Genomic DNA, 22,311 nt, shown 5'->3' on the forward strand with positions numbered 1-22,311 from the left:
ATGGCACAAGAAAATCGGCACTTCTATTGTGGTAGGTTTTTGTTTCTTGCACCTGCTCAGCAAAGACTCAGTGGTGGAGAGAGCTGCCTCGTGTCTAAGAGTGCAATGAAAGGAGCGGCCTGGGGCGTAGGAGGCTTGAGCCTGGGAAGACGAGATGGACGTGACTGGAAATAACGGTGCTGTGTGGGTGGGCAGGGAAAGGGGATGAAAGTGGGGAAGGCTGCAAGAGCTGGGGGCCCCCAGCGCAGCGGCTTAGGTTGGGCAGGGGAAGGGTGCCGTTCTCCTCAGGCACTGCAGAGAGAGCGAAGACCCGCCATTGCCACGTTGCATTTGACGGTCCGTGTGCCTCAGGGCAGCGTGGAAATGCTGCCGCCGCCGCCGCCGTCAGCCCGGGGCGCGGCGCGCAGGAGCCCCGTCTGCAGGCTGGGGGCACTGATAACACCGGCCCTCCTCCGCCCTGCCAGCCTCGCCTGCGGCCGCCCCGCTTCCCCAGCCCACCCCGGCCGGGCGCTGAGGCGGCCCCGCGGCGGCCGCTGCCTCCCCCTCACGGCCGGTTGGCGGCGGGCAGGGCGCGGCCGCGGCGCCTGTCAGGGGGCGGGCGGCCGCGGGGGAGCGGGGCGGGCCGGGGCGGCGCGGGGCGCCTCCCCGGAGGGGAGCGGGGAAGGCGCGGCCGCCCCCTCCGGCTCCGGGCAGCGCGGGGCCGTGCGGCCGCCCCCGAGATGTTTAACCGGGCCGTGAGCCGGCTCAGCAGGAAGCGCCCGCCGTCAGGTAAGGGGGTGGGGGCGGCCCCGTCCCTCCGTGCGCGACCCCCCCCCCCCAGCCCCGGCGGCAGCTGCCGCTGCCTGAGGAAATGCCGCCGGCAGGGGAAGGGCTGCACTTCTCTTTCCACCGAGCGTCGGGGAAGGAAAGCGCGGCCAAGCCCCCTCCCGGCGGCGGGGGGTGGTGAGCGGGGGCGCCTGGCCCGGAGCCGCTCTCCCGCCCTTTCGGCGGCCCGGCGCCGCCCGGGGGTTTCACAGGGCCGAGGCACAGCGGCCGAGGGGAGCCGAGCGACCCGCCCCCGGCAGCGCCTGTTGCTCGAGTCCGTTACCTGGGCCGCGCCGGCTCCTCCGCCCGGCTCTGTGGTACCCGCGTCCCGCCGGGCTGAGCGGGCTTAAACTCACCTCTTGGCGGTTCAGCTCGCTGTGGCCGCGTCCCTTGACTTTCACATCGCGTCCGGCGTGGCTGTGGCTCTGCCCGGGCTTGTGGGGGTGACCCGCAGGGCTGAGCGGTTGTTTGCAGCCTGGTGGGGTGCGTTAACTGCCCGTGCCTGGGGAGGAAGCGCCGTTCTTCCCGCTCCAGCAGCTGCACGGGAGGGGGAACTGGATTCTGCTCGGGTTTATGCCTCATCAGCCAAAATTTTAATTGCGAACTGCTGCCTGTCGCTGTTACTGGTAGCGAGGCAATAGCCCGGAACATCGGAGCGTGATTGTTCGAGCTCTAAATTCACTTTGAAGAGTTTGCCTTTGGAGGGAGCGTCTTAAACTGGAATGGAAGTTATCAAGGCGTAATAAATGTAGGACTTCACGGTTCCCCCTGCAGACAGGCGTTGTAACACGTTTGTGCTGTTACGGGGCAGCTCATGGCATGATATCTCTGACGCTGTAAGTCTGTCGATTCAAAGGAGGTGACATATATCGCTGCTAAACAATTGGGGTAAAAGCTGCAAACTCAGAATGCTAGAAAATAATTCTACATTTTATAATGTGCAGCAAGAAGTTACGATCTTTCTAAGAAAAGCCAAATGTGGTGTTTGTCTAGAGGGTTTTGGTTTTGTTTTTTTTAAAGGATATATGTCTGGTGAACACTTCCAGAGATGCTACAAAAGCGGAACGTCCCTTTAGTTTCCTTCCTTATAGTTAAAAGTGGAATCCAGTAGCCATCTGTTGTTAGAGACAGTCAAAAAAGGATGTTGGTGCTCACGCTTTGAGTAACCAAACTGTGCAAAGGACAGCCCTTCTGTAGTGGAAAGGTTTAAAATTCAGCTGCTGCTAGGAAAAAATTGTTGTGTGAGGATTCATCCAGTGGTGCTTGGATACATGGAAAGTAAGGGAATTTTCCCTTTTCAGCTGCTTGCTTGTGAAGTTTCCCACTGTTTCATAACCTTGGATTCATTAATTCCAGACTGGTGATTGTTGCTGGATAGGCATTCTGGTGACCGTAAGAAAAGACAAGGTATTTGGAGTACTCTTAAAGTAGTAATAAAGGTTTGTGGCTTGCAGCTTTATGATCCGGGTGAAAAAAAGGGAACATACAGGCGGTGTGATCAGAAGTTCTTCAAGAAGAAATTGAGAAGGCTTTTCTTAACATTGTACCTTAATGTTAAAAATAGAGAATAAGGAATAGAGCGTTTACATGGTGCTTTTGTCGTATCTACTGTTTGTGTGCCGGTTGTCTTTTGTTAAGGAGTTTGCATAAGGTGTGTGCGGGAAGGAGGCCGTTAGAATAGGTGTTTAGGTCAGGGATGCGTTCGGCGGGATCCTGTGAAGGCTGTGAGCCTGTGCCGTTCGATACGCTGCCATGCAGGCCACTCCATCGGTGGGTTGATGTGACAGCAGCTTGGGAAGCCGTTGTAGCGCGTAGCCCTTCTGGAAGGCAGATGGGTTAGCATGTCTAGCGCAATTAGCTGTGTCTGAATCTCTAAAAGCTTGATGGGTTTCCACGGTTTTTTGTGCTTGTCAAAAGCAAGGGCCAGAACTCTGAGTTCTGACCTGCAAAGTTGCATATTTTGATGTTATTGACACTTTTCTGTGGGTTCAGTCCAAGCTCCTCTTTGAAGAATGCAAATATTTGCCTTTTTTTGATACCGCGTTTCAACTGACAATTAGCATTACTAGCGCTGTGCTTACCGTTGTATCTGTCGCTTACAAAGAGTCTTTATCTGCAGTGGTGGTACTATTGTGTGACTGGGGAAAGCAGCTTCTATAAGATGCTTCTCCAAAATAATCCTCCGACTAACGTAACTGCCTATTTGTGAGCTTAGTATAGGGTTCTCCTCTAAAATAACGATGCTGTTAAAATAAGCACTGGATCGTTTGCTGTGTTTGTAGAAGCAGCCGGCCTCTGCACATCACGCAAGCAGCTGTGTTACGGTCGTGCTGTGGAAAGTTTGCTTCAGCAGAGGCTCTGCAGCGGTGCTCTGCTGCGCCTGCTTTGCTGGCTTTCTCTGCCTCTTGGTTTTGAAGCCGTATAAAAGATGGCAAGCACTCTCCTATGACGTTAAGAAACGCAATTAGCATATTTATAATCTGTTGTACATCCTGTGTGTTACTCTTACAGAAATATTGGTGGAAGAACTGCGATGTTGTAATAGCTTTGCGCATCAAAAAAAGCGATCTCCCAGTTTTCAGTAGCAGCAAATGTCTGCCTTCCTCATTTAAATGATCACACTAATGTATACGTTTTGGTTGTTAAACACTGTCATCTAGCTTGTTATTTCCAAGTGTATACTATGTAACTTTGTCACTAAGTGATTTTACATGGGAGAAAGTTATCTTTATAAATAGCAAACAGAGATAAATAGGTTCCAGGAGGGGCATTCATGTAATTATGTATTACATTTATTGCAGTATTGCCTTCTGAAATAAATTGTTTCAGACTTTCATTAAGTTGTACTTCAGTGGAAGTGTCATTTTTAAGGTAATTTAGTAACATTGTGAGATGTAGATTTGGGGATTAGCCTCTTGAGTCATTTGCGGGGAAAACCTCTTTCCTATCTTTTAAAAAAAATCTAGAAATCACACCACTGTGTGGAGTGGGAAGTTATGATCCTAATTGGGGGGTGTGTGTAATTTTTGTATTAGAAAAAATGTTTGTGATGGCATGTTTAATGGGATATAATAAAAATACCCAGCAGTTTCAATGTCCTCATAAAATTTCAGGGTGTTTCCTACTGTCCCGCATCACGTGCAGCCTATTTACATTCGCACTGAAGGGGGATGTTAATGTTTTATGGCGGTTGCAAAGGAGCACTGAACACGGGGATTAATGGTACTCAGCCCGGACCTCGAACAGCGCCGTGCCCAGCGCCCAGCCCTGAGCCCTCCAGAGCTGTTGGCACATTCCCTGGCGCGGCTTTGGCCCCTGCCAGCCGCGTTGCCCCCGACACGGTGGGCAGGGTGGTCCCAGCCGGGCGATGTCCCCGGCAGGCTGTTTGGATTCAGTGACCGTGCTTTGGGGGGCTGCTCAGGACAAGAGCTGTGCTACCTGACGGCCGGATCCAAGGGTGTCCTCTGGCCTCCTGGGTTTATTACGTGCGGCCTGCCTCCATCGTGATGCTGTGGCTGGTGTCCCCTGTCTCAGTGTGGACTGGTCCTGGGAGCTGTAGCGCAGGCTGCTAGTGGCATCCGTGCCAGCTCGACAGAGCTCGCCTGCACCTGCGACATGCCATAGCCGCTGCTCTGGGGAACTCCCAGCTTGAATAAGTGAGGCAAGGGGTAAATGAAAGGGTTGCATTGTGTGAGCAGCGGGCAGGCAAGCGTCATCTCAGCGCCACGGTACTTTGGGGGCTGTGGGAGCTGGTTAAAAGGAAACAAACTGAGTAACAGAGTCCTGTACAATGAGGCTCAGCGGAATGGATGTTAGGAAGAAGTTGTGCGGGTCCTCCTGTCAAAACCAAAATTTGCTGTAAGGCTGGAGGAGGAGGTAGAAGGGGAACAAGGTCATAGGAGAGTCCAGGGTTTGGAGGGTGATAAAGAGAGCAGGAGGATGGAGTTGGGTTGTGCTGAGTAGGCTGGAAGTGAGAGGAAGCTGGGGCAAATGGTAGTCAGGGAGGACACAGACAAAATGAGACCCGTGAAAGCAGCTGAGGGGAAACAGATCAGTGTGAAGTGGAAGCACTTGTTCTGGCCTTTGCCTGCTCACCAGAAACTTTTTCTAGGTTCTCATAGTGCTGGGTCCACCCCGTATTGCATTGGCTTATTGAAATACATGCTTTTTAAAGTACTCATTAAAGTCCACTTAAAATTTGGCTGGAAAAGAAACACTAGAAATAAAATCTTACTCTCATATGTTCTGTGCTAATTCGTATATTAAATAAGAGAATGGCCTCGTTCTTCAGGCCATTAGCAGCTGCACACACAGAGCTGCCACCCTGTTTGCAGGTGAGAGTGATCATAACAAAAGATTCAAGCTCCTCAGAAGCAATTGTGTTCTGCTCCAACGTACTTGGCTATTCCCACTTAAATCTCACAGATTTTACTGAGATTAGATGCCCAGATACCTTGAGTCACGTTCCTAAAATAAATTTTGCAAGTGATAATCAAGAACCACATCCTTTTGCATGAGGGGAGGGGAAAGTGAGGCGCAGTTAAGTCGCTGTACTCTTGTGTCACGTGTGAAGTCTGCAGTAGTGGTTTGGAGACAGTCCTCAGGTTCGGGTTCTTGACCTTTAACTAGCAGACTGTGTGTTGGGGAGGGATTACTTTTCCTATACAGAGCTGTAGGTATCCTTGCTGCTTTGGAGACCAATCTGTCACAATCTTTACCCAAATTGGTTGTAATCTTGGATCCCGGAAGGTTTTGTGCAGGCACAGCGTCATGCGTTCATTGCGTAAGAAATATCAGGTTGGTGCATCAGAGCAGGATGGGCAAAGGGGAGACAGGATGTACATGTGAAAAATGTAGCCCACAGTGACTATTTGCTCGATCATTTTAGATGCATTCCTTTCTTTTACGTCTGTATTTACTCGGGGCATGAGTGTAGAGCTCTCAGTATTAGGCAATGGGTATGGAATCCACGGCTCCAGAAAGTTTACCTCTTTTCCAGCTTTGTAATTCTCCTGTATAAAAGGAACACTCCTACCAAGCGCGAAAAGGAGATACTCATTCATTTAAAACAGTGGTCCATCTCACTGTTAGAAAAACAAATAGACTCTACAGGTCCCTACCAACCAAAACTCAGTTGGCTTTGCTGTCGTGCCAGTATTTTGTAGGGCTTTAACCTTAGCATTTATCATTCTAGCTACCAGCTGAAAAGGGCATCTGATAGTATAGCTCTGCATAGATAGTTTTTTGAGATACTTGCTGAGGTTTAGTTTCATGGTGGAGGAAGGGCTTTTTAACAGAGCGTAAGCAGAAGTTACTACCATCCATATTTCCAATCAGTTGGTAGGGAGAAATGAAAGGGTTATAGAAATCAATTGAAACTGTATGGATTACAGTAAGAGTTTTGTGCACCTTTGCAGTGTGTAGTAACCTGAAGAGGAGCTCTTAGCCTGATTTCTCATGGCCTGCACTCCTGGGAATTTTGGGTGTGAGAGGAAAGGAGGCCAAGCAAGTGCTCTATGTCTGTTGTAGAGTTTTTCAGATCAGCAGTAACATTCCTGAAGTCTTCCCAAGTAATAGGTTTTGTGATGGGTAGCCAGAAAACTTTTTTTTTTTTTTTTTTTTTTTTTTTGGCATCACCAGCCTTGGATGTAGCATACTTGTCCCTGGGATAGAAAAATTCAAGAACGTACAGCATCTCTCCTATCTGTGAGAAGGCTGGCTGGCAGATAAGATGTGGCCACAGTTCAGTACACCTTATGGCAGCTGAATTTCAGTGGACTTGAAAACAAACAGAAAAAACACCCAAATACCACTTGCCCGATAGCAGGTCGAGTCAGCTGGAATGAGGCTCCTCTGCCAGCTGTCTTTTCTCCCGTTAGACTGGGTTAACATATTGGACTTGTTCTGCTGCTAAACAAAGCATAATTTTTCTTTCTCTCTTTGCCTTTTCCCAACCTTCAGTGATGATTCTTTTCTTAAAAAATAAATTTCATCTGTGTGACTGACCAGGATTTGTGTTGTAGAAGCCAATGTCGTTGACAGTGCCAGAACGAAAGGCAAATGGTCATTTTACTACACAGGCTGCGGTCATTGTGTTCCACATGCAAAAGGTGCTTGAACTCCTATAAAACAGTGATGGTGCCTACTTCCATGCTCATGAATTATCTAACTGCAAGGCATTTTTACCTCCTTAGAGGCAAAGCAGAATTCAAATATGTGTGTGTGTTTATTTTCAAGTTTATGGTGTTCCCTTTAAAGAGTGCAGCTGTAATCCGAGGGTGCAGAGGGCAATGGGGAAGAAATGCATGTGACATTCATTCGTCGCTTCTAACGAAGATGGTGGTTTTCTCAATTTTTTCCAGAGATAAATGACAGCGAGGGTCACCCAAGCAGCAGCCACCAAACCTTGAAAGGAACCTCAAAATGGGCTACATCACTGGAGAACCTCCTTGAAGATCCAGAAGGAGTGAAACGATTTAGGGTTGCTATATTAATTATGGATATTTATATAAACCAAAATTAGGATTTAAAGCGAATGAGTCTCAGCATAAATGGTGCAGCTATGCAAGTGCTGTAAGAACATAGGCATGCAACCTTCCAGCTACGTACCCTGAGCAGAGGTGGCAGAGTTGGAGCTGTGGCATTTACTGAGCTTCTGAGGTGGTGCCTTCTGCCCGCTGCAGCTTGCTGTCCTAAGGCATATGGACTACTGCTGGTTGCATCTTTCTAATCGGATCTATCAGCAGTTGCAAGGATTAACAAGTTACTGTTGGATAAACTACAGTCCTTGAGCCACTGATCTCTCTGGCCAAGCATTATTTATTACTGAGGACTGATCCTGTGCTCTGTATTCTCATATGTTGTCCTTACTTAAGCAATGAGTAACCACTAACAGCTCTTGAGCCTGATAACTCTGTGTGGCTCTTACTCTGTGTTGTAGCAGTTATACTGAAAAGAATTCTCTTTAAGTTTACGACGAAGTGTGGGCTTGTACAGCTCAAAATGTATGCTTGAGGCTTACTTAGGTGAGGGTGGCAAGTTGGTTTTTTTAAGGCCTTCTTGCCATATTAGCTGTAAGAATAGGAACTACCTACTTCACTGTGGTTTTGCCCTATTAATTGCTGAAAAAAATGCCCTGGGATGAAATGATTTCCTGCCAGACTGGTTTGAAAAGTGATGTAAACTAGAATTACAAAACACTGTGATTTAGAATTCTTAAAAAAAAAAAATCTTGGTACTGTTTAATTTTTGGTGTTACTTAGTCTGTATTTTCTAACACTGGAAAGTGAAAACTGATTATCTCAGAGCTATAAATATTTCAGTCATTATTTTTTCTAAAGAAATTTAACGTACATTTTTTCCCCATTTTAAACTATGCCTCACTTTTGGAGAAATGTCCTTTGTTTAAACACTGTCTAGAGAACACAAATACATCTTCTGCTTTAGTTTACTTAAGTGAATTTATTGCCACTGATGACCATGTTTAGAAACATTTTTATTTGTAGAGATTTTACTCATTAAAAAAATCAGAAAGATACTAGATGAGAATCTCAAGTGATCTGTGACTCATTAAAATAGTTCATTATAATCACCTGATAATGAATTCATGTATTTTTGGATTTCCCTTTGAATAATGACTGTAAAATTGCTCGAGTAATTTAAGGGAGACTGAAGAAACTCTTCTTGTTAGTTACTGATACGCTCTGAGATTAAATGCAGCTCATCATTCTCCTGGAATGTGCTTTCAAAGTGCTGAATATATGATTGGTCATTCGTGTTTTGGTAGCGTGCAGATGCACTAATGCAGTGGTTGTGTTACGCGGTATTATGTAAACTCTTACCATGGCGGAGCTACCCAAAGGCAGCTTCTAGTTTTAATAGCTAGAGTAGGAAGAGAGAAAAACAATTGAGAAATTGGATACTAATGTTTGTTTGTTTGCTTTGCTTTTCCCTAGGAATTTTTAAAGAAGGAATTTAGTGAGGAAAACGTTTTGTTCTGGCTAGCGTGTGAAGAATTTAAGAAAACACAGGGGAAAAAACAGGTATGTTTCCTAAATACATTTTACTTGTCAACAAAGTTTCTGTAGCAGAGCTGGAACTCGAATGTTTCTGTTGCATGTCGTGCTTCATGCGAGTGCAAATATTTGAAGGAATTGCACTGAAATCAGGGTGGTGGAATTGTTTGGAAACAAAGCTGGTTCTATTTCAAATCAAAACAAAATGCTGAAATTGTCAAGTTTCCCATGTTTTGAAAACTCTGAACTTTTTGCTGTTGCTTGGGAATAGCAAAAGGTTTAATTCAGTGATGTTGCATCATCTTGCTTGAAAATACGAAGATGTTTCATTCAGGACTTTTTTAAAAAGTATAGCGGCTATTACATGAAAATATACACCATTATAGTATTTTAGTGGAACATAAAAATAACAAACAGTGCAAACAAAATGTTTTACAAGACCAAAAATAAAAGTTTTGCCTTATCAAATTACAAGTTACAAAACAAAAGAAATTGAGGATCCATTTATACTTTTTTTGTTTAAATATTTATTCAAATTGATGTATACCTGCAGAGTACTTTCATTTTCATGAAAGCTATATTCTTCTAGTAGAAAATATTCTACTGGAAATTTTTCAACAAGCCACCTCCAGTAAGTTTTGAGTAACCTCAGAAATGTCAGGGAGTAGGAATCAGATGGGGGAACTGGGCTACTAGGGGTGTTATAAAGTGCAGGCGTAAGGGAGCTGTGTCTGGACGGCAGTATTCTCTCTTAAGGTCAGGCAGATATTGTCAGCTGAAACTATTTCCCAGCAGCTTTTCAACAACAATAAACACCACCCCCCACCCCCCCCAGATTTTCAACAAAACATATTTTTGAGCGGGGAGTCTACTTTCTGTAAATATTCTCTATTTAGCACTGAAAAAACATTCCCCTTAAAACAGTTTGCTTGTTTCAGCTGAATATTTTTCGGTATTGATAAATCCATCAAATATACAAAAATAATAATTTTTGCAAGAAGAGGAAAATGTTCAATTTGACTGCAGACTTTGTCATAGCACTGTTTCAGCTTTGTGTGTTTAGCTGCATCCCTCCCCGATTAAGGTCCACGTGCGCAGATAGTCTTCAGAAAAGAACAGCTAATCAGGCTATTTTTCTGTAAGATGCAAGGCCTAAAGAGAAATAAATTAAACGGGATAAAAGAGGTGACTGTGCTAGATGCCACCACGATGGCAGCAGTATCTGTAGCTGGAGTGGGGATGGGAGTTCTCCTCTCCCCTTGCCTGTAAGGGACATTTTCAGCTGCAGCCTCTCTGGGAAGCCACCTCCTGTCTGGGCGAGCGCGGTACTGTCAGTCCCACTGACCTGGCTCTGCTTTGGCACAAGCTGCAGATCTCGTTCTTGTCAGTTTGTGACAAAGCATTTCCTCTCTTTTGTCCCCAAGTCATTTTTGTCTGGTATGTTCGACATGCTGGGCACAGTCCACAACCAAATGGGAAGAACCCTTTGCTTTGTACAGGGCAGATGTTTTTTTCTTTGTATGTCATACAGTGTCCTTGCCAAGAGGTACGTAGCCTTTTCTTGATACCCCTTGGACAGTATCAAACTGCATTGTACAATGGAAATGAAAGTGGAAGATCCTTCTGTAAGCTCCCATGTTTTTCAATGGGACAATAATCATATTGCTAAATAATTTCCATCTTTTTAGCTATTTTAGGATTGCACATGCTAGTACAGGAAATGGTAAACTGATGTATAGAGATAGTAACTTAGTGAATTCTTGAATGAATTGCCAAATGAATGAACAGAGATTTAACTAGGTTCCATTTAGCTTAATTATTCAGTACCAATCATTACGCAGTATGGTCAAGCTGGACTAGTACTGCCAAAGCTGTTACAGCCAGCTAGAATAAATGTGCTTTAGAATGACACAGGCTTACAGTGAATTTTTATAGCTACTGCTTATGGATGGCTTTGTTTAGATAATTTACAAAGCTAGAAAAAGCAGTAAAAATAGAAATCTTTCCAGTGTTTATGATAGTGTGAAGCATGAATTTGTCTTCTGAAAGTGACTCTTGCAGAAATCGCTTTGTATCTACCTAATGTGAATGAAGTATTCTGAAAACAACTTTTTACTTATTTTATAACCTGCTTCTCATTAAAACTGGTTTACCACAGAGTCTGGTTCATAGACACTTAGACTTTGGGTCAGATAAGCTGATTTCAATTTAACCCAGATCGAATGGGATTTTTTTCCCCTGTTTTTAAAGTGTAAGAGAAACTTTTCATTACTTGATGTGAGAGTGTTAGTGTGGGGTTTTTCTTGGTCAGTTTAAACTTGCACAAAAGTCATCATTTCGTCAGTGGGTTAAATGTCCGTTGTGCCTAGTGTTATTGTCATCCCTTCTGTGTCAGCCTGGAGCAGTGTTTGGTTTTCTATAGGCTGGTGTACCATAAGGGAGGTTGGCTCAGTAAATGTGCTGTCCTTCCCTCACATCCTTTCTGGTCTTCACAGGGAGATGCAGGTTCACCCTGCTCCTGCTTTCTGTTGTTTGCAAACTGTCTAACTATTATTGCCATTCTAAGAAAATATCCTGGGCCTTTCCCCAAGACTTACTAAATTTGGTTCAGCCGTTACTCTAACCACAGTCATGTGGGCTCTGCCTAGAAGCTGACTTATATCAAGCCAACACAGGCAGATCTTGCAAGATGCTGTGCAGATACATCTTTTCTGTCCCCTTCCTCTTGAATGTGAACCACTGGCAAGGAGAATCCAGGCTCTTGGCTGTTGTGTTGGCTGGAGACTAGTGGTGGAAACGCTTAGTCAAGATAAAGCAGAAATGGGAGTTCAGACCAGACTGCTCCACGAGTTTGTGTTTGTTTTCCTGTTTGGGTGAGCTAACACAAAATGCATGCATGTTTCAGGGAGCAGGGGAGGTTTTCAGCATCTGCAGAGCTAGGCAGCAAGCAGGCTACGTTATTGGCCTAGGCAGGTTTTAGATGGACTGGATTCAGTCTATCTTCTTGCAGCAGGAAAGCACAAACTCCTCCCCTCAGCTCAAGACACATCTCTGTAGTTAAAAAAAAAAAAAAAAAAAAAGATATTCCTTTAAAATCAAAGTTCAAGTAGAAATGTAATTTTTAGCAAAGCTTGAGGAAGGAATTGGGTCAAGTCTACTTGTAGAGTGACCCCACCCATGTGGTCCTCATCTTAGACACATATTTAATTATTGGAATAGGAGTGGTGAGGATAAGTCAATAAAATTTAACTTTAAATATTTTATTGGAGTTAGTCATATGCCATTGCATTTGTGACTTAATGAAGTAAACAACATGTCCATTGTGCTACTTCCCAAGGTTTAAATTTTTCTTCTCTTGCAACTGAGCTTTCAAAATACATTACAGATTGTAATAAATGCTTCAAACAACAGGGAATCTTTTCAGCTATTGCTGAAACCCGCCAAAATACCCACGTCAAGAAGTTTTGTGGAGAACAATTTCAGAACAGAGTACACCTATTTAAGAGTTTCTTCTGTGACTTCCCACGGGGAATGTGGCAGTGGTTAAGCAGGACTGGGTAATGCTGCACAGCTGCTAGCTGCTGGAGCCTGTTCTGATGAGCATCTGGGACTCCCATTCACCTCATTTGGGAACCACACATGCCGGAGAGCTGAATTTGACCTTAGGAAAGGAAGTGGGAAAGAATATTGTATCCACTTGAAATAGTGAGGGGGATTTCTGTAGACAGAACTTTGTACACCAAATGGGAATTTGGCACGGATGCTGGGGTAAGCACACAGATGTAAGTGAAAAGTGCCAGAAATCCTTTAATAGCCACCTGTGAACAAGATCCCGGTTTAAGTGTTGTTTAAATTCCAGAGTAGAGTCCCCTGTGCTGAAGCATTACTTTCAGGCCGACACAGAACAAAGAATGCACCCACTGAACGGGGAACATCGCTGTCTCCTCCACCTGAACCTGGCTCTCTCTGACTGTCATTTGGGGGATGTATAAAGATACAGGCAGCTTTAACTGTACTTTTTTTTTTTTTTAATGAATTGTTGTTAAACCGCTGCTCTACTACTGAAGCATAGATGTAGCATAAAAATTGTTCCGTGTGCAGCAGAACCTGTAACAGTTAGCCGTGCATTTCCATATTTCCCCATTACTATAAAGTCAGGTCCCCTGTGTCTCTCCAACGCCCCCCTCTCCCTACCACAGCGCTTTCACTTCCTTCCTTTGTCACTCTTCCCTCACAAAATCCAGAGATCCTCCCCGTTTCACCAACCTCCCACACAATCCTCTTGTTCCCCCATGTTCTTTAAACTTCCTCCCAGTACTTCTAGTTTCGTGTTTCCCCTCAAGCCTTCCTCTATTCTTTCTCTGCAGTGCCCAGCCTGCTCCTGTGTCCCTTGGGCAAGCAGCACCTTGTGTTGTGGCTGACGTGGAGCTACGTGTGTGTTGATTAGCCAGCAGCTAAGTACCTGCTGGCAGTTTGAGTAGATAACTTTTGAACATATATGGCAGCTTTTCCCTTTGTGCATGTGCTGCTTTTTCTCTGCCTTTCCTTTCTTTTACCACTCTTCCATTGAATCGGTAGGAGGGTGATTATTTCTCAGTCCTTTGCCCCTCTCAACTTTTTTACCCTGCTGTCCAATTTCAACCATATTTATCTGGGGAGGACTGACAGTGTCATCGCTTTTGCTTGTTGATGCAACAATAGCTAAAGGTGCATTTTATACTGTGTCTGTATTAGGGTGTTAACTTTGCCAGTTAAAGCAGTCACACCTCTGATCAGTTGGATTAATTGCTCATTTAGAACAGATGTGGCTGACCCAGTCCTCCCTGATCTGTGAAGATGGAAAGATCGGAAATTGTTACAAACACTTCATTGTGACCTAATGCACCTGACACATGATGTTTTACTGGCCAGATGAATAATCTGTTTTAAAAAGGAATAGTTCTGGAAAATGTGTGTCTCCTTCAGCAGTGAGAGAGTTAACTCTTTAGGCCTTGTGAATTGTCAAACACATGTAGCTTTTCTTCTAATTATCCCCAAATGTTGATTCTTAGTTGTAAAACATGAAAGAAATTCTGTGACTCCTTTATGGGCAAGAGTTTAAAAGCTTCCTTCTTCGAGCCCACTTCCCATCAAAGACACGGCCCGTTAGTTGGTGCTGGTCTGGAGATGCAGTCGCTCATTAGATGTACAATGGGGAACGCTGATGAGTCCCATGGCTTGGGACCGTACAGTGCCTGCTCCTGCACGAGCCTTTTTTTTTTTTTTTTTTTAAAGTGTGCAGAATTCAGATTGCAGTGGGGAGGCTGTCCTTCTGCCTGGCTTGGCTCTCTTCTCCCCCACTGGCTTTCTCTTAGCCAACCTTCTGGTCAAGGGGGAGCTTGCGTTGAATTTCAGGGGTCTGTGGCCACTCATTTACTGCTTTGAAGCTTCAAGATACAAGGTAGGGTCAAAATGTTATCGCTGTTACTGATTTATCAGGAGAAGACCACTGAAACAGGATTGCTGAAATCAAGGCAAACACTAATAAACTGCTTTATGCAAGTCACACCTACCCTTATTTATCAGCTGTCAGAGGCTCTTGAGAGTCTTATCTTTACCATTGGCCAAAAAAGTACTTGTTGGGTTTTTTAAAATCATGTAGCCAGTGTTGCATGTGAGCTGCCCTGAGGTAAAAATGTAGTTATTACAAAGGATGTAGTATGACAAGGTTATCTAGCAGTAGCATGGATTATACACTAACTTTGCTTAGTTTTGCCTTGCAGTAAGATTAAGTTTCCACAGTGCTTTTTCCCCTCTGGGTTCCTTGTGCATGCTGGTTATCTATTAGTAAAAATAGTCGTCTAAATATTGAAGAAAAGGCCTAGTTGATGATGCTGAGCAGTTCTATACTGGATTATCAGATTCAAACATCATCACAACCTGCTGTTTAACCTAAATGTCGAATACTGGTAGCTTCCACTAATGTCAGTGCAGGAGTTGGCCTGCAGAGATGTTTTTTTTCCAGTACAAATGAATATTCACAAATAAGATAATCTATGTATAGTTGGGTTGTTACTTGTTTTCTTTTTTTTTGTTACTTGTTTTCTTTTTTTTTGTTACTTGTTTTCTTTTTTTTGTTACTTGTTTTCTTTTTTTTTAATTCAGACTATGTTTTGGTTTTAAGATACGAACTTCAAGAAGTGACCCAGAGCAGGCCCCAATAAAATATTAACAAATATAGACAATATTCCCACAGCAAATAATTCTTTAAATAAATATGTCCTTTTGCAGATGCAAGAAAAAGCTAAAGAAATTTACATGACCTTCCTGTCCAGCAAAGCTTCCTCCCAAGTCAATGTTGAAGGACAGTCCCGTTTGAGCGAGACCATTTTGGAGACACCTCACCCTCTCATGTTTCAGAAGCTCCAGGATCAGGTAAAGTTAGTTTCTTCGAGAACAGAATTTCTTTAGTTTTTGTCTGCTTTTAATGGACTCTGCTTTCTAAGCATAAGCTAGCGTGGGAAAGCAGAGAATCTGCCTACTGCTACCTGCGGCATGAATTGAATAAGTAGGCATGGAGCTGGGTTGCTTCCACATTGGGGATATTAACGCAGCCGCTCTGCGGGTGGATGCACCATACCCCGCAGTCTTGGCCCCATCTAACTAGGGCCAATTAGTTAAGAGACTCAGCGCAACCATGCTGATTCCAGTTCAGGACTTTCCTGGAAAATTGGATGAAGTTTTCTCCTGGGTTCCTGTGCCAGTAGTTGAGAATCACCCATCTGACTAACTTTGTGCCTACGTTTTCCTGTGTATTCACTTGTGCTGAGTCATTGCTGATGTTTGTTTCCGTAGTTGCCACTGGTTTCCTTGAGAGCTCAAGATTCTTCACTTTGCTTTGTTTTGGTATTTATATTGATATGAATATAATGCAATTTCCTGAAAAGCCTCCTCTTCTGTAACACACAAAACTTAAAGGAGGATTTAGTATCTGTTTTGCCTTTTCCTGTAGATTTTGAGAGGTCTGGTAGAAATTAGGTGAGGTTTTCCAGACACGTCTTTGGTGGTAAATTTTCTTGATATTTAGCTTATTTTAAAGCGTAAGTTATGAAGTGAGTCATTCTTATCTGCAGCTCTCCAGCACTTGCAGTCTGTACTATTTTTAATTTCTGTACCATCCTCAGGACTACCTGTATTTTCCATTTGGCTCCTTTTGTGGAGAAACAGCATACTGATTTAAATAATGTTTTCAACCCATTTCACATCAGGTACTGAATACGTTAGTTGGGCACTGGCAGGGTCAGTTGAAGTGGTCTGAGGAGCAAAGGCTCTGCTGTCTGCCAAGCAGGTTCCAAGTCATTAGCAGTAGAAATGTCTGACCCCAATTTCCATGTGAAGAAGCAAAGTTTTTCATGGAAGAACTTCTGACTTGGGGGAAGGGAAAGAAAATGTTCTGGTAAATCTAAGCACTGCAGTTCAGGGTCTGTGATGATGAGAGCGAAGCTGGAAAGACTACTGCAGTTAAAATGTTTTGCAGTTTTACAAATGAGCATGCACATGAACAGCCAGGGATTAGTAATACCCGAACTGGAAATGTGCTAGAGCAGTGGTAGAAGAATCCCACTAATGTGGGAAGAAAGTCTGTGAACTTTTAAAACCAAATGCAGAGTATTGTTGCAGGTTTCTACTTCTTGAAGCTTCTGTTTATTGCTGTTAGATAATAGTTCGGGAAGAGTTATGGTCTTCTCTAGTTTTCAATCCTTATAAAGTTATGAAGAGTGGTATAATTTGCTCTCTAAAGAACAGTGTTAACTACTGTTGGCACCATGTGTCTGAAGTATGAAAAGGCAGAGCTTGAAAGCCACAGTCTGGTCTAGAGCATAACCGGCAACTAGCACTCCAGTTCTCCAGAAGGCCACTGATTTAAGTGGGGCTAGCTGTGGGGTGTGATGGTGTGCTCATGCGATGCCTTAAACAAGTAGCTTGGAGGCAGTTGTCCATCCTGAATGAAGTGGTGTTAGAGAGGTTCAGAGAAATCCGTAGATTTCAAAATACTTACGGGGTAACTGTTCCTGCTCCACGGAGGCAACAAGAGGAGGGGAGGGACAAAGAGAATTCTGCTTTTGCACATGATGGTAAAATCTGTTCTGTGCATTTGGCTGACCAAACTCCAGAAGATTTTGATCTTAGAGTGGTCTTTCTCTCTGGGACATGCTTTAAATGATACCAGGAACAAGAGGCATCTAAGTTCTTAACACCGACTTACGATGTTTTAACAGGCAATGTCTTCCTTACAACTTTTTTTCCCTTGAGGTAGTTGGATAAATTTAATTATATTGTAGTTAGCCAACACCAGGAAGTGTAATTTGACTTTGCTTAACTGCATTGATTTGGGTCTACATCGAGAGGGTGTTTTGGGAGTTTTAGTCTTCCAATATGTAGCTTATAAAGCAAGATTTCCACTCTTTTAAACATGCGCTTAAATATTTAAAATATGTAAACAAACAGTGGTTAGTAAAATGCTTCATGTAATTTATTTGCAAGGGGGGTATTTCAGCAAACACACAGACAGGAACAGTCAAGTTTGATGTGTTTGCCTTTGTCTGTCCAGGTTCCTCGAGGATGTGAAATGAAAGAGCAGTTTGAGATTTTTTTTATTTTTTACTTTTCCTATCAAACAGTTGTATTACCTGGTTGTACTATCAGTTAGAAATGAGGCCCATAACAGTAAAGCTCCAGTTAGCCACACACGCAGGTGAGAATCCAGAAATTCCTCTTGGAAATTTAGTTACTCTGAGTACCATAAAATGTAATCGGTCATGAAGCATGACTCAGAGAGGCTCTGCCAGTGAAATAATAGGCAGAGCATGATGTAGGCTTTGGTTTTGCCTCAATTATACTTTGGAGGTTTACCTTTTTCCTTCTCCTCTGTTGCCAGACCAAGGAAAATATAGTCCTGACCTTAATACCTGAGCAGATTCCAGGCTCCTCTCCCAAACCCTTTTGTTTTCAGAAAATGCCAAATGAGTTCTAGCTTTTTTGTCTGAAATGAGTATAAATAGAAGAGAAAGCAGTTGTGTTGAGGGACGAGCCTAAACTCCAGCCCTGGGACAGAAAATCTGTACTCGATGCTGACTTTGTGCTGCCGTGCTGGCTGCACACTGGCTGTGGGAGTAAGGGCAGATCTGGGGCTAGTAAAAAGCCTGATGGCACAAGTTTAATCCATCATCAATTTTAAACCACACTTTAACTGGCAAATTCCGTCTGTACCAGATCACCTTTTTGTGCCAGGTACCTGCAACATTTCTGGTCTAACCTAAGACTCTGGCGTTCTGTTGTGTAGCAATCCAAAAAGGACAGGAGGATTGGCATAAGCTTAAGAAACATTGGTTAAACCAGTTGTTTCAGTCTAGATTCAGTTTGCAGTTTCATTATTTGTGTAAATTATTTAGAGGCTTTTCTTACTTATCCAGTACTCTGCATGTGTAATGAGCTATCTGTAATGTTCAAGAGTAACTGCAGTCAGAAAGGTGCCTAAAAGGTGCCTGTTTTTCTTCAGCTCTGCTTCATCCCTCTGAGTATCTTCCTACTACTCTGCCAGGACACCCCTCACTCCTGCGGGGGGACCAGGTAATGTCCTGGCTTGTCATCAGCTGTAAAATCCTACCTAGTGACCATGGCATGTGACCTCCCGCTTTTCAGTATGAGCTTTTCAAAGTTGGCTGTTGTGAAAACCATAATCTGATTCTTAAACTAATACGTGATTGCAAAACGGTGGCTGTGAACCTACAATATTGTTTGCTACATGCAGCCCCCTTTGAGAGTTTGAAGTGGTTTTAATGACATGCTTTTTAGTACTAACAGAACAAAAATACATTTGAATTCATATACTGTCCTTCTCATTAAAATCTAGTCATTGTTTTTTGTATTTTTCCCCCCTTACCAGATATTCAATCTCATGAAATATGACAGCTACAGCCGCTTCTTGAAGTCAGACATATTCCTAAACCATAAGAAGTCTGAGGAGCAAGAGGAGAATTCACCAGAGGCTCAGACTGCAGCTAAAAGAGCATCAAGAATTTACAACACATGATACAATGAATCTCTTCAGGAGAGGCAAATACAATAACTAAATTACACTCAGGAACAGTCTAGGTTTATAGCAGTTGCATTTAGGGCTTGAAGAGCTCAAAACCTTTTTAGGAAATACTTACCTTCTTAATTGCTTGAATGACTAATTGTTTTTGCATGATAGCGAATAACCAAGCACCCATGGAAAGACTGTTTCCTAGCTAAAAAGGCTGAGATATTCCTCCATAGCATGAATTGCATTTCATATTTCACAAGTTAAAATGCTTTCAATTTTTGTATTTTCTTTTGTGAGGCATCACGATGATGAGAAATGGGAGGTAGGGTGGTTGGTTTTTTATTTTTGCCTTGTAACTTTTATTTGTGACTCGTTTTTACATCCTGAATCGCTGGGAGAAGCTATTGAGGAATACATTTTTTGTTACTTTGTGGGTGACTCATTCATAGAAAACTTCATCATGAAGGGACTGCATCTTTCAGGGTTAAGCTCAATAGAATCCAATCCCTTCCTATGTAACTTTGTTCTTTCAAGGTGGTATCTGTTTTGCTTTGCCTGTATTGCTGATTCAAAACACTTCTCTAGTCATGATTTTCATGTCTGTATTTCTTAAATTTCCCCCATTGTTTTTTGCAGTAGACAATCACCTTCTTCAGAGGATGGAATAACATGTATTCCCTTGGGAACAAAAGCTCTGAGATAGAATCTCTGAAGAACTCCGAACAGCCATTAGGAAACCTGACAGTTAATATCCCATTCTGGGCACGCTGGTTTCGGGAAAAGGCACACTGATTTCAGCAAAGCTTGCCCAGGGCATGTCCTGCATGTCAGCGTAACATCAGTGTCAGATGCTGGTATTGGGAAGCATCTGGTCTCTCCTAGGTCTCCTGAGCAATCCTGCTCTGTGTGGCAAGAATACTTTGGCAAAGGACTGACCAACAAAGTCTGGCTTTGTTTTACTGAAGGCTTTCTACTAAATTCATCCTGCCTAATTTTGTTTGCCCCAGAGAAATATTTCAGGATATTCTAACAGTAACTTTCGATAGCTGCAATGGAGTAGTGGGGTTGACGTTGTGGTTTAGCTGTTCTCACATCAAGCTTGAGAGGAAGGGGAATTTATTTCTGCCCAGAGCAATCAGAGATGAAATGTCAGGGTTGTAAAGCAAGACACTCCCAATGAGCCTTCTGTATTGTCCTGGGACTGTATCAGAGCTGCAGAGCACATTTGGGCATACAATTTTTTCATGTCTTCATATATTTTTTAATTAAATCACTGCAGTGTTACTAAATTGCAGTTTAAGTTGGGAAAGCATATTAGCTATGCGCTCTATTTACAAGCTTAGCAGTGGGTAGTCTAGCTGTTTCACATTCTCTCATTATTTACTCTTTCATTTTTTGCACTGCTTTTCTTGAACTTTTGTTTATGTGCTGGCTAATCTAAATGCACAGTTAGGTTTTGATCGGTTTACAGTTCTTTTTTGTTGGAAAGTCCTGATATGTTTTATACGTTACTGTCGCTATCAACATTTTAAAACTAAGTCTAGATTGTAATTTTTGAGGATGTAAACTCACTTGGTAGAGTTGATTATTTCTTTTAACTCTGAGCCACTCTCGCAGGTACTGTGTAAAGAAAATTGTTTCCGTGGGCTCTTCCCTAGTTAGATACAGAGTGGGAATGGGAGTTCCGATTCTTCCCCCAGAGCTAAATGGCCTGTTCATTTTTAGGAAGTCAAAGAAGAGGTCAGTGCCTCCGTATGCATGTTTAAGATGTAATTCTTATGCACTGAGTTCATTTTCCTTTTATCCTCTCAAAAGATTTAACAGTGAAGTCATAATCATGTTTCAGGCACCTTCAGTGGTATTTGACCTCACGCTTAACTTGTATTTCAATGTTTTGCTGAATAGGAATGAAGTAAGCACGTGCATGAATCCTTTTGTTGTGATGTGGCCTGAGAAACGGGCCCATCCCGTTCTGGACTTGCCAACTACTTGTAGTCTCAGGATTACCTCTTTTGAAAATTCACTGCAATAACAAACTTAATGCCTGCCACAGCAGAGGATGGAACTTCTGATACCGTTGAAGTCCTTGGGAGTGGGCAGCTTAAACACATTTAGAAGTTGGGGGTTTGTCTCTTCCCAGTAATTGCAGCAGAAGTCTTAGTGATACAGAAAAATGCAGGAGGGGGACCTTCGTGGGAGAAATGTAGAATGAGCTCTTACCACATTCATCACATGGATGCACAGTAGATTCATTTTTAATCATATTGATTTTAAAAATGCATGAATAAGGGAGGAGAGTCTTTGACTATCATGTTTTAAAATAATAATAAAAAAATAAAACCAGAAGCTGTCTGGACAACGGTAGGGCATTAAAGAGAGAAAATACTTGTTTGTAGCTGCTCGTAAACAACATTTTCCTTGGCAATATCCTCCCTGTCAGGTACTGTATTATTTGCTTGTTAAGAGCAAATGCCCCATAGGAGTAGACACAAAGGTGCTTTACACTACTACCAACCAAAAGTTACTCAAATGGAAATGTATTTTTTAGCAGCATCTCAATGCCTGTGATGTTTCTCAGATAATATACCTAAATCCACAAAATTCTTAATCTTTGAATCGCTCTTTTGCCTTAGCACTTAAAAGTTCATTGCCTCATTGGCTGTCTTATTTGCAGTGTTTGGTTTTGGTTTGTTTTTTAGAAGAAAAGCAACAACTAGACTTGCATGGAGCAGGAGTCAAAGCTTTTTTTTCGATCCATTAGATTGTCTGTATTTTCCAGTAAAAGAGCAATCAAAGTAAAACCGTGCAAGCAGATACCTGTAATTGCAGCATGTGTATGTGCGGAGAAAGGTTATTTTGCTTCTGTTGATATTATCACTGATCAAGCTTATTTGTGAAATATATGACATTTTCTGTATGTGGCACAGAACAAATTGCACAGACAAAGAACTGAGTTTCACTATAAGTAAATCCTGCATTCCAGGAACAACTGTAAACATTGCATCGAACCTCAGGCTGTAAGTGGGTACTCAGAGTTGCTTTATGTAGAGATTAAAGATAGGATCTGCTCCTTTTCATAGAACTTACACTGAAGGTATGAGCACAAAAAGCAAGAGAAGTTTCATGCCTGATTGATTGCATGCCTTAAACTCTACCCTATTGTGTGTTTCTCAGCTAAAAATTAAAATATTCTACAAATACACCAAATCCGTGTGCTGACAGTTGTTTTATGTTTTGAATGCAGTTTGGGCCAAGATCACTTCATATCCCATAGTTATCCCATTTTCTGCTTTCAGTCCCTGTTAACACAGTTGTCTACATTCTGACATAGGATGTTTTTCTCTTGGAAGATGGGATGACACAGTGGGTTTCACTTCGGAGTAAGCCGTTGGCTGAACAAATTGCAGAAAGTCACTTGAACAGCAG

General features: G+C 43.0%; 2 protein-coding genes across 3 annotated transcripts in view; one reads left to right on the forward strand and one right to left on the reverse strand.

Annotated features, from left to right (window-relative positions):
• BAG3 (BAG cochaperone 3) overlaps positions 1 to 22,311 on the reverse strand; it is a 260,283-nt gene that overhangs the window by 65,458 nt on the left and 172,514 nt on the right. The gene's annotated exons all lie outside the window — the stretch shown is intronic.
• On the forward strand, positions 601 to 22,092 carry RGS10 (regulator of G protein signaling 10). 2 transcript variants are annotated; one of them, XM_075757779.1, is made up of 5 exons: positions 601 to 768; positions 7,167 to 7,285; positions 8,760 to 8,846; positions 15,090 to 15,233; positions 18,745 to 22,092. In XM_075757779.1, exons 1-5 carry the CDS (start codon positions 720 to 722, stop codon positions 18,889 to 18,891), a joined length of 546 nt encoding a protein of 181 aa, XP_075613894.1. In that variant the 5' UTR covers positions 601 to 719; the 3' UTR covers positions 18,892 to 22,092. The 2 variants fall into 2 exon arrangements, with proteins under 2 accessions (XP_075613894.1, XP_075613895.1); XM_075757780.1 differs by lacking the exon at positions 601 to 768 and adding an exon at positions 1,933 to 2,082.

The sequence above is a fragment of the Balearica regulorum genome, chromosome 7 (assembly GCF_011004875.1).
Source record: "Balearica regulorum gibbericeps isolate bBalReg1 chromosome 7, bBalReg1.pri, whole genome shotgun sequence".
Taxonomy (NCBI): Eukaryota; Metazoa; Chordata; class Aves; order Gruiformes; family Gruidae; genus Balearica; species Balearica regulorum.

Coding starts and splice junctions, on each gene's coding strand:
- RGS10 (XM_075757779.1), top strand. CDS start 720: ATGTTTAACCGGGCCGTGAGCCGGCTCAGCAGGAAGCGCCCGCCGTCA. Junction 769..7,166: donor CAGGAAGCGCCCGCCGTCAG/GTAAGGGGGTGG, acceptor AATTTTTTCCAG/AGATAAATGACAGCGAGGGT. Junction 8,847..15,089: donor AAACACAGGGGAAAAAACAG/GTATGTTTCCTA, acceptor GTCCTTTTGCAG/ATGCAAGAAAAAGCTAAAGA.